The 11,266-nt window shown below is 36.4% G+C and overlaps 1 protein-coding gene across 2 annotated transcripts in view; it reads left to right on the forward strand.

Annotated features, from left to right (window-relative positions):
• The window catches only part of TMTC2 (transmembrane O-mannosyltransferase targeting cadherins 2), a 404,748-nt gene extending 395,554 nt beyond the window's left edge, over positions 1 to 9,194 (forward strand). Inside the window, exon 12 of one of the 2 annotated variants that reach the window (XM_019835295.3) lies at positions 8,140 to 9,194. In XM_019835295.3, the coding sequence (XP_019690854.1) occupies positions 8,140 to 8,169 (30 nt within the window). In that variant the 3' untranslated portion in view covers positions 8,170 to 9,194. Of the gene's footprint in view, positions 1 to 1,654; positions 4,314 to 8,139 lie in introns of those variants that run through there. The other variant, XM_023257281.2, reaches the window with a different exon arrangement.
• The last annotated feature ends 2,072 nt before the right edge of the window (positions 9,195 to 11,266 follow it).

Raw genomic sequence — 11,266 nt, forward strand, 5'->3', positions numbered from 1 at the left:
ACAGACATATAGTGTAGCCATTGGAATAAAAATTGTAAAGTATGTATAAAAACATAAAAATGTTTTTATAAAAACATGCATGTGCTATATACCTCAAGCAGATGAAAAGAAGGAAAAGTGAACTTGACATTTGCAAGTCTATTACATACATGTACTGTACCACATTGTTAAATGTCTCATTTTATCTTTCTGACAACATGAAAAAAAGTTGATATTATTTTGGTATTTCATAAATGAAAGAATTGGGCACAGATATGTTAGGGGACCTCATCAAGGTCACAGTCAGTGGTTGAGCAAGAAATTCAAACCCAGACCTCTTAAAGTCCAAATCTGATCATCTCTTTCCAGTTGGTTTATTCTGAGCTATTCAGCCCTGCCCCTAGCACTCTTTTTGGTTCAGAAATAATTGTTTTTACAGTAAAGAGTGGAGTCACATGAATTCAGCTGAAAAAATGCATGCATTTTGTGAAAATACTAAATTGTAAAAATTATTGTGAATTATTTTACACTGCATCACAGAGTTGCCAGGACAATTACTCTGTTGACACCATCTGTAAAATGAAAACACAATCTTAGCATAAACACATTTCGTTTTATCTGATATTTGAAATATGCATTTGTGTAACTGCCAAAATATTAGCTGCTGTAAGTTCGCCAGAAAGTTCGAGCAACAAGACAAGAACAGAACTGCCTTTATTTGTAGATAGCAAGCAAAAAAAAATTTTTTTCCCTTTGGGAAGGACTTTTGTTGTTGTCAACCAATATCTCAGAATTTGGGGATGGAGACCCTTGTCTGAAACTAGTGATACATAGTTTTGTTTGTTTTGTTTTTTAACTTTGCCTTTCATATGATAACTTTGTATTGCAAATATCACATACTATAAAAATTTTTGTGTTTGAGACTCACAACTACCTTTAAAGAAATAATAAAAAACTTTTCTGACAAAGGTTCCACTTTTCTGCACCACATTTTATCTGTTTTGGTATGTTTTTACTTTGCTGTGTTTACAATAAACATTCACCAGGAGAAGTTTAAAATTTTGACTTAAAAATAAGAACTTTGTCTCATTAAACTACTTGGGTTAGATTTGGAAAGGACATTAGTGGTTACATTTGAAATTTTTTTTCAGAGGGTTTACCCTGAAAACATCAGTAAAATTGTACAATTTTTTAACTTATTTACTTAATGTTTGTATAAATGGCCTGGAAGATTGCTAAGAAGAGGAAACAGAGTGGGTGGACGTAAATTTGTCAACTTTTCCAACTTAATTTTTTTTATTTCTTGACATTGAGTTGAAAAAAGAAGATCAATTCTATCTGAAATTGTATGACTTTTAACTGTTTCCTTAGAAAAGTACAGTCTGACCAGGCGACGAGGTTTTCATATGTAACCTATGCCTTCTCATTAAAGAAGAATATTTTCGTAGCTGCCTGCACTATTTAAAGCACAGAGTAAACCAGCTGTTTGAAAACTTTTTGTTGTTGTTGTTATTCCTAGTTATCTTGATCTATTTGTATAAATTGCTAAATTGCTTCCATAAAATGCCTCCAGACATAAGGGAATCATTTGCATAAGTGGATGAAGACTTTTGTCTTCCATGAAGGAAAGCTTGAAACAAGCCTCTTAATCATTTCCCTCCCTCTCTGGTTCCAGTATCCGGCTGCTTTGATGAACCTGGGGGCTATCCTCCATCTCAATGGCCGTCTCCAAAAGGCCGAGGCCAACTACCTGCGGGCACTGCAGCTCAAGCCAGATGATGTCATCACGCAGTCCAATCTCCGCAAACTGTGGAACATTATGGAAAAGCAAGGCTTAAAGACATCCAAGACCTGACACAGGAGGGCAGTACCTCCTCCTCCTCCATATTTTAAAGCTGGCTTCGTTAGTGAACAGAACTTCCCAGCAGTGCTATCACAAGAGCTAGTATGGACTTCCAAGATGGGGGCAGAGGTCACTGGGGTCACTGCCACGTCTGGGAGTATTCACTCTGCTGTTGGCACAGCCGTTAACACCAAAAAGGGGAACATTGGAAACCTCCTGAAGGACGTAATTGTTACCCATAGAACTATTATTAAACCAGAGCACTTAAAACAGATCTTACGGCATTGGGGTGGGAGGTGGGCAGGGAGTCTAAGTTACAAATTTTGTTCATTTTTGAAAGCTAATTTAGAAATTATACTGTTCCTTAAACACTGTGAGAGGAAGTCAGAGTGTCCATTCAGCCCTGCTAAACTATTAAGATCAAGTGTTAATAGGGAATAATTAAAGTGTCGTGTGAATCACAGCGTGCCGGCCGGTTGTCCTGACGCTGCTGTCTTCCCTCTTTGGGACAGCCTGCTTACCAATTTGTGAAACTTAGGGGAAAAAAAAAAATTTTTTAAGTATGTCAAGATCTGTCAGAATCTATAGTTGTTTCCCGACTAGGGTACATAACATTTTATTATTTGGATGTCACAGTCTTCATTTCTTTTAGACAGCATTTGCTTTTCAATGTTCTGAGCTGAGGTAACCATGTTTCACACTGGCGTTGCTGGAGAGGTTGGGGAGACCTTTTACATGTCCGGCAGGCAATTTTTATTTTTAATGTCACCAGCATTTCCCCCCAGACTGCCTAGGAGAATTCACTGTATTAATTCTTAGGCTTTTGAAGTAGCTATACCTGGTTAATGCACATGCTTATATAAGGATTAAATCTAAAAGAGCTTAAAAGTGTTCTAATTCCAATAACTAGCCAGCAGCTATTAGACAAAAGGGAAGTTGCTGTGTGCTTCCCAGATGTGGTTAATGGTTAAAAAATCAAGTCTGAACAAAGGAGTGTATAATAATGGTTGCCAGTGATGTTATATTTTGGAAAGAATTGGTATAAAATGCTAATCACTTCCTGATAGGCTCCTAGACAGCAATGCTAATAAGTTTTTAAGGAATTATTTTTTTATATTTTGCTCATCCCAAAACACATAAAAAATGAGCTACAGTATAGCATCAGCCTGTGTGTCTTTAGGTCTTCTGCCTTGCGCTTTTCACAGTTAAACTATTTTTTCACTAGCAAACTGGTATTTTATTCCTTTACCTATTAGTAACCACTTCAGTGATCATTACACAAGTAAAAATGAAGTAGAGAAAAACATTTATTGAACATTGTTTTGACTTGCAAACTTTGCTACTAAAAATTAACTTTGCAAAAAAAAAAACAGTTCACTATCAACTTCATAGAGAAAGTAGCTATACAATACCCTACATATTTATTTATTTATTATTCTACCATAGCAAAATAACAAAACTTGATTCATTAAGTCAGTTCTTTGCAACTGAAAATTAGCTTTTTTTCTCCTTTCCTTCAACTTTCATGTATATATATTGGGCAGCAGCCCCACTAAAAGGAAGCTGGACATGCAAATACATCATATTTTGTTTTCTCCATATTTTATATGTTTTACTCTGTATCTGAATAAAGCGGGATAAAGAATTTAAAGTAGTGTTCCTACGGAATTAGTGTTTTTGTAAAAAGGTCAGATGTAGTGAGAGAGGTTTGTTGATGGCATTAGTAAGAAGGCCCACCTAATAGGTATATTATTTTGTAAACATTTCATCGAAGGGCCAAAAAGTTAAATTATAACTAGATCACTGTGTCTTCAGAATGATATTTAATGTTTAACAACAGCAAACCCGTGGTCAAACCAAAAGTGTGGGTTGAAGTGTATTTTTCATCTTTTAACACATTGGCAATTGCAAAAAAAAAATAAGTAAATAAATAAGGAATTTAATATAAGGATATAGAGATAAATTCAATGTCTAACAGTTTTATTTATTTAAATAGTTATTGACCTATGATGACTTCCTAGTCTTAACATTTTATGTCTTTTTGTTGTTAATGTTCTTCCTTTCAGACACTTGGTTCTTAATAGGTTCGCTGATTGCACAGTAGAGGCACTTCGAGTTGACCCAGTCCCCAAGTAGCATTAATAATTGGGCCTGTGTCATAAAATGCATGGATGTTTAATAGCAAAATGTCCCTGACACCTTTCACTACAGGGCTGGGCTTAGTAACTGACCAACTTGGGGGGAGGGTGGGACGGGGGGCTATAGAACATGGTCAAAAAATGTCTCCGCTCAGGGATTTATGGTGGATTATTGCAGACAGTGCTAAAAATATAGAGCACAAGACAAGTTTACTAAATTAAAGTTTTATTTTTTGAGAAACTGTTATTTGTATAAATTATCAAGATTTGTAGGCTTTCCTTTTGTAGAAATAATTGTTTTATGTGCCAGAGAATTTCAATTTTGTTTTCAACAATAAAGCATTGATAACAAATATGTTGTATAAGCCTTTTTTAAATCTTCTACAGCAACAGCACTTAACGTTCTCATGGATTTTAACAGAAATTGAAAAAAGTTTTAAAAAGTAGACATAGAAAGTCAAAGAGAGACATATCATGGCTAATGTATAATCAATAATAATTAATCATTAATTTTTAATCGTTATAATATTAAGGGTTCCCTATAACACCAGATTTGCCACCTTCCAAAAACAGATGGCACAATTTTTGTTTTACTGATGAGCTATAGAAACGGAAATATCCCAAGCATGACTCATTCATAGGTCATTTGGTTAAAATGGCCATATTAGAAGACCTGATACTCGAGTCCTGATCCTAGAGGAAAGCACAACACTATTTTGTTGAGAGACAGGAGTACGACACATTCAGGTATCAGTTATAAGAAAGCATTGTGTTCTAGACAAAATTTGATAGTCTTGTTAAAGTTGTCATTATATAATAACATAATTATATATTGCCTAATTCCTTTATTAGGGATAAAAGTTAGCTACAAAGATTTTACTTTATGTTAAACATCATATGGATGTGCAAGGTTGTATTCCAGCTTTACAAAAAAAAAGCCAGAGCTCAGAGGTATGAAATTAACTTGTCCAGGTCACAAAGCTAGCAAGCAGCAAGCCTGTCCCCGTAGTGTCCTGTGCTCACATGCCCTGTGTCATGTGAGCACTCAGGCTGTGAACCCAAGTCTGGAGACGAGGTTTCTCGTCCCCTTTGGCATTTTCTAGCTATTCCATCTTCCACAAATCACATTCCCTACCCCTCACACTTAAGATGATCATGAAGATTAAAGGCAATTCCTGTGGTCTAAATGTTGATGTCCCCCCCCAAATTCGTATGTTCATAGATTATGTTATTAGGAGGTGGGGAGAGCAGGCGAGTGACCAGTTCATGAGGGCAGATCCCTCAAGAGTGGGATTCATACCCTGACAAAAGAAGCCCCAAAGAAGTCTCTCACCCCTTTCACCATGGGAATACAGTGAGCAGCATGCAACCCAGAAGTGGGACCTCAGGTGACCAAGCTGGCACCTTAATATCAGACTTCCAGCCTCTGGAAGAAAGAAGTTTCTGTTGCTTATAAGCTTTAGTCTTTGGTATTTTGCTACAGAAACCCAAACAAACACAGAGGGAGCACATGAAAAAAAAAAAAAAGTAAACATTTAGACTGTGAGAGCCAGAGAGGATTTCAGTGAACATGTAGTTAGACCTATTTACTTTCAACCTAAAGAACATAAGGTGCCCCCATACCAGGTGGCTTAACTAAGCCCCCCAAACTAGTTAGTGGTAGTTACATGACAGGCTATTGAAATCTCAATTATTAAGTGGTCTTGCTACATGCAGTAATTGCATAATTCTGTTTTTAATGTTTTTTTTTTTTAATGTTTATTTTTGAGAGAGGAAGAGAGACAGAGCATGAGCAGGGGAGGAACAGAGAGAGAGGGAGACAGACTCTGAAGCAGGCTCCTGGCTCCGAGCTGTCAGCCCAGAGCCCGACACGGGGCTCGAACCCACGAGCTGTGAGATCATGACCTGAGCCAGAGTTGGATGCTTAACTGACTGAGCCACCCAGGTGCCCCCAGTCTCTTTTTAAATCAAGGTACAGCTTTATCTTAGATTGAAAGCACTCTGCTTTGAAACCAGTAAGGGCAGGGGCCATGTCTTTCTTTTTTGGCATGGTTCCTTCAGCCTGGCACACTGTTGAGTAGAACATAAAATACACTATAAATTAGAATTCCATCTATTATTTGCTCCTTATCAACTAGATATTTTTGAAAGTCCACTTTCTAAAAAGTTGAGACTGGGAATTCAATAACTCTTTTCACTTGATGTTCTCACCTTAGGGCTGCGTTTTCACATAGTAATCATTTCTAGTACAAAGAAAGGAAATGCATCTCAGTCTCCGTTATGTTTGCTATTACAAGGGAGGAAACTGGGTTTCTGGGGATAGTTTAATTATTACAGTAATTCCAATTCATTCCTATGTACCTTTGGAATATGAGTTTACACTTAATTTAAATATTTTCAATATTATAGAATTTGCTTCCTACTATTCACAACTCATGGGTGTTGCTAGAAAACGGCGTAAGCATTGGAACTGCCATGCACTGTGAGGAGAGAAAAGTTGAAGTAGCAATGCAATTGCACTCACTCTGCTCTGCTTAGCTTTGCAGTAGAGAAAGATGCATGTGGACCAGGACTTTAACCTTCTTGCCATGTGATTTTGGGTGGTCTTCCTGCACGATGTAATCACAGAGGCCTTTGAGTTGGCTTTCATTCCATTGGCCACGTCACCACATATTGGCCTTCTGCTGTTGTTCTGTAGAGCTTTGAGATGTATTTTTCCCCCTGATGTACTGCTGGGATTTAAATTTCCGTTCACTTGAAATTTCTGTGACAGTTTTCTTCCAAGTTTTCAAAACATTTCCTCAAGTTTTTATAACTGCTCCCTGGTATTATTGTGTTATTTGTCTGCTTCCAAAGAGTGGACAGAAGAGCTTTTGTTTAGCAAGAAAATTGTTAGGTCGAATAAACAGTTACGAATATGTGAGACGACTTGATTGGGTCACTATTAAATACCTATAGGGATCTAAGAAGTTGATATATCTGAAATGGTGTTCAGGAAAAGTGTCTAGAGATCCTAAAAGGAGCAAGAGAATGGATAGACACATGGGGAATTGACTAATAATTGCTGCTAGAAATAATTAAATTTTTGTCATAGAAGTGGAGGATTGGATTAGAACACTTTTGAGACTGTGTCCTTTTGGGCTGCCCAGTAATCTGCCAAAATTGAGCCACTGTGTTATAGGGAAAACAGTGTTACAAATAAGAGATTGGTTTACAATATAACCACTGAAAAAGTGTTCAACCAATTGAAGTCTAGGTTAGAACTGGCTATTTATTCCAATCTAAAATGTATTTAATTTTTCTCCTACCTCCTTTGGATTTGACAGGAATTGCACTCATTCAAGACAAAGCTGTCAAACATTCTCCAGACAGACGGAGAGAATAGAGTTCCATGTTCCAAGTAATAGCTCAAGACTTCTAGAGACCCTTTTTCTAATAATTTCTATCATGTGTCTTCCTTTTCCATCCTAAAGGATGCAAAATGAATAACTCCTCTGAGAACTTTCTCTTGGTAATATCACTGAGCAGCTAGATACTATAATGAAGTTGTCGAAAATGTATTGAGAAGTCAAGCAATTTGTTTTCAAAAATACCAAAAATATTGACAAAGTGTTAAAATGCCTCTTTCATCTGGATCCTTCTCTTGTATCATGTAAAAGGCCATTTGTGACCAGAAAATCAGAATTGGTAAGGAAGGAGAAGGATGAGTATGTATTCATGGAGACAGGAAACAAGTGACTACCTTTAATTTTAATGTAGGACCTTGTTATAATCTCTTTTAGCAAACAATGGCCATATTGACTCTAACAATACTAATTAACTTTTTAACTCTGCAGACATCAACTTATTAAATTACATTAAGACAATAATCTCAATAGGTTTTCATTTTTTAATTCTTTTTATTTTAAATATGTTGTTTTGCTTACTGTTTGGCTATTTTATGTTTCCTTTACAATCGACTACTCTTTTGTAAATGTGCCTTTGCCTGTATACTTTGTGATAATGAAAATTTGGGAAATTCCACCGGAATTATGGTGTTTCAAAATATATCTTTAGAAATCTGTCCTACACAACCAAGTATTGAGATGTTACTACATTCTATTAAAATTTAATTGAATAATTTTGTATTATATGAGATGGAAAAGTACATCAATATTATGTTTTATTATATCTCATCAGGTATCACTCTCCCAATTATCCTGTCAATGATATTTATAGAATGTGAATATACCAGCAAAGCCTATCTCTTTCTACAAAGTAAGTCAAGGAATTTTTTGGTTAATTTGTTGTCACTTCTGTTTCTAGAACTAATGGTTGTTTGGACTTGTATTTGTTCCAGAAGTTTGCTCTGTGAATGATGTTGAAGATGAGTCAGTCTGCTGCTATTTCTCAAGTGGTCACAAAGTGATATTCGTAGAAATGCTAGTAGTGACATCAGAGAGCAAGAGAAAACATTAGATTTGACTTGACCTCTGCACTTGACAAATGAGGAAGCTGTTGTTTGGGGCAATCAAATGACACAGCTACACTTACACATTCACAATGGATCCAATGTAGCAGGGAACATGTTGAAGTACGAACTATATGTTACATGTTTTGTGGCCTAATACCAACCATCCAGAGTTTGTAAAAACATCTCTTCTTTGGAGTGGAGGGTAGACACAAAGCTTGCCAGGAAAGATTTGATCATGGATTCTTTATGGGTTGCATACATGGAAGATATTACTGCCTGAAACTCCTATATCACTAAAATTCAGTTTGGGTCCCTTGTTTAAGACATGAACTCCATTTCAGAATAAATTTATGAAGCATACCTAACCAAACACAGCTGGTCTAAGAAAAAGTGGTACACAGAAGTATTAGGGTAGATTAACCCATTTCAAAGGTCCATTCCTGTCATCTGATGACAGTGCTCAGTTATTTTTTCTGACCTGACCATGGTGCATCAGGTCCAAATGATTCAAAGTTCATTTGCCTATTGCAGCAGGTACAATGTGTAAGATTCCAGGACACATAGACGTATTAGATGGTGATCCTTCATGAAGAAATTGGCAAGTTTTTTTTTTTCTCTCTCTCTCTATTTTACCTGAGTCATTCTATGTGCCATTAAACATTTTTGGAGCATACGAGCTACCTGAAAGCTCTTTATAGGTCAGAGAATCATTGTAAAGTATGGATAGCATGTATTTTTCTATTGCAATATAACAGCAGTAAATATATTTGCTACAAGTCTTTATGATTATTGACTGATCTATTTAATTCTCTTTCAATCTTGTCCACCTTCTTTCTGTCATATGCGTGTGTGTGCATGGGCACACACACACACACACACACACACTCACTGGGTAGCTGGGAAGTCTGCAATTAAACCTAAGTCCAAACATTTGATCCTCCAAAGAGGAAATCATTATGGGGAATGTGACATAATTTGAGGTGTTTTGATTAACAGAGGAAATAAAGTGAGAGCAAAGCTTTTGTCCTTGGGTGAGTGATTTAAATCCAGACAAGCAGGAATCAAAAGGAGATGAAGGAAGACATTTCTTAAGATACTGTTATAAACACCTTAGCAAATCTCTTTTCACACTCTCCTATGCCTGTCACAATCAAGCAGCTGCTGTGATTCATCAAATCACTCTTTTATATAGGGCACTTTCCTGTCCTTCTGCAAATGGAATGCCACTCAGATAAAGAGAAGATATGACAAATGTAGATTTGTTACCCTCCATTTTCAGGGTAATTACCAAATTATCAAAAGAATTACCACACTGATCTTTAGATATTTTATTTTTAATTGTATTTCCTCTTGATGATATTAAAATGATCAAACAATGTAGATTTTGTACAGAGAACAACACACTCCAATTCTGAGTACTGATGAAAATAAGGTGACCACAGTAACAGTCCAGTTGTATCGCCTTTCTTTGGCTTTTGCTCCCCAGATGACATTTTGTCTCAACCTGGCGACTCCATTCAACTCGCTTCTTGAAATGTCAGGGCAGTGGGGCCTTTCTCATAGCTATAAATCTGAATGAACAGAGTTTCATCATCCTTTCACTCTGAATGTCTTATTTCCATTGTAATTATATTTTCTGTATGCAGAGCATTTTTGAGTTTTCAAAAGCCCTCATATTTTTTATATTTAGCTTTTGAAAACAATCTGACAAAGTAGGCAAGAGAAACATAATTATCCTCCAATCCAAACTCCAGATGAGGAAGAAAAGCTCAGGAAAGCCATATGACTTGCCCAAGGTCACATTCAGAAGGAAAACTGGTCTTTCTCCAAATCTTATGACTTTGGTTTAAACCCTGGACAGGCATTGATGGATATGGACATAATCAATACACTAAGGGTGTCCCGCTCCCCTTTCTTATTCTTAGTCTTTGGGGATCAGATCGGATGAAGGAGTGTTTCCATATGAAGTGCCTTCACTCAAAACTAGAGGTGGATTCCAACTATATCCCTACATGGGGAAAGGATTGGAGAACAAGAAGAGGTCATTCAATTATAAGAATACATGGGCTCACAACAATTTCATTTTTTCCCAGCCACCTTATCTTTGTTTGTCAGTGCTGGGAACTTGGTATTAATTTTTTCTGTTACAATCTTGGGCCTCTTGAAGCTTGTTCTTGCAATCCAGCTGTCAGTTGAGCTCAACCTGATGAGCCATCCCATCTTCCATGGGGTGTTTGGTGCTGCTCCCCAGGTTTTGTGAATACCTACCTCTCTTGTTCTGAGACTCTGAGCCCCCTGCTTGTACTTTTCTCTCATGGCCTTTTACATTCCCACCAGTAATGTATGCAAATTCCAGTTTCTCTATATCCTTACCAGCACTTGATATTTTCTGCTTTTTTGATTACAGCCATCCTAGTGGATGTATAGTGGCATCTCATTGTGGTATTTATTTGCATTCCCCTGATGACTAACATCACATAATTTAAAAATTTAAAATTTTAATAACAAAAAGTTCTCAAGTGAATTGGGGAAATGAGAGACAATATTATAAAATATTGAATAAAGAGAATGTTTTTCTCTTTTCTCTAAGTAGCTTTAATATTATTAACTAATTTAGATAATGCCTGGCTTATAAAACTTAACTCTTTATTGGTGTTTGACTAAGGGACTTTTGCAATTCATCATGCTAGAACAAAGAAAAAAGTCCCCCCACCTTATTATACACCATATTGCCTCAGAACAGAGTTATTTTTCATATCCCTTATCTTACAAACTTATCCCATTCAGCTACACTTATACAAATAATTGTAAATGCCTCCTACTGCAGAATTTAATTTTGATTGATGGAAACCC

Source organism: Felis catus, chromosome B4, assembly GCF_018350175.1.
Source record: "Felis catus isolate Fca126 chromosome B4, F.catus_Fca126_mat1.0, whole genome shotgun sequence".
NCBI classification, from domain to species: domain Eukaryota; kingdom Metazoa; phylum Chordata; class Mammalia; order Carnivora; family Felidae; genus Felis; species Felis catus.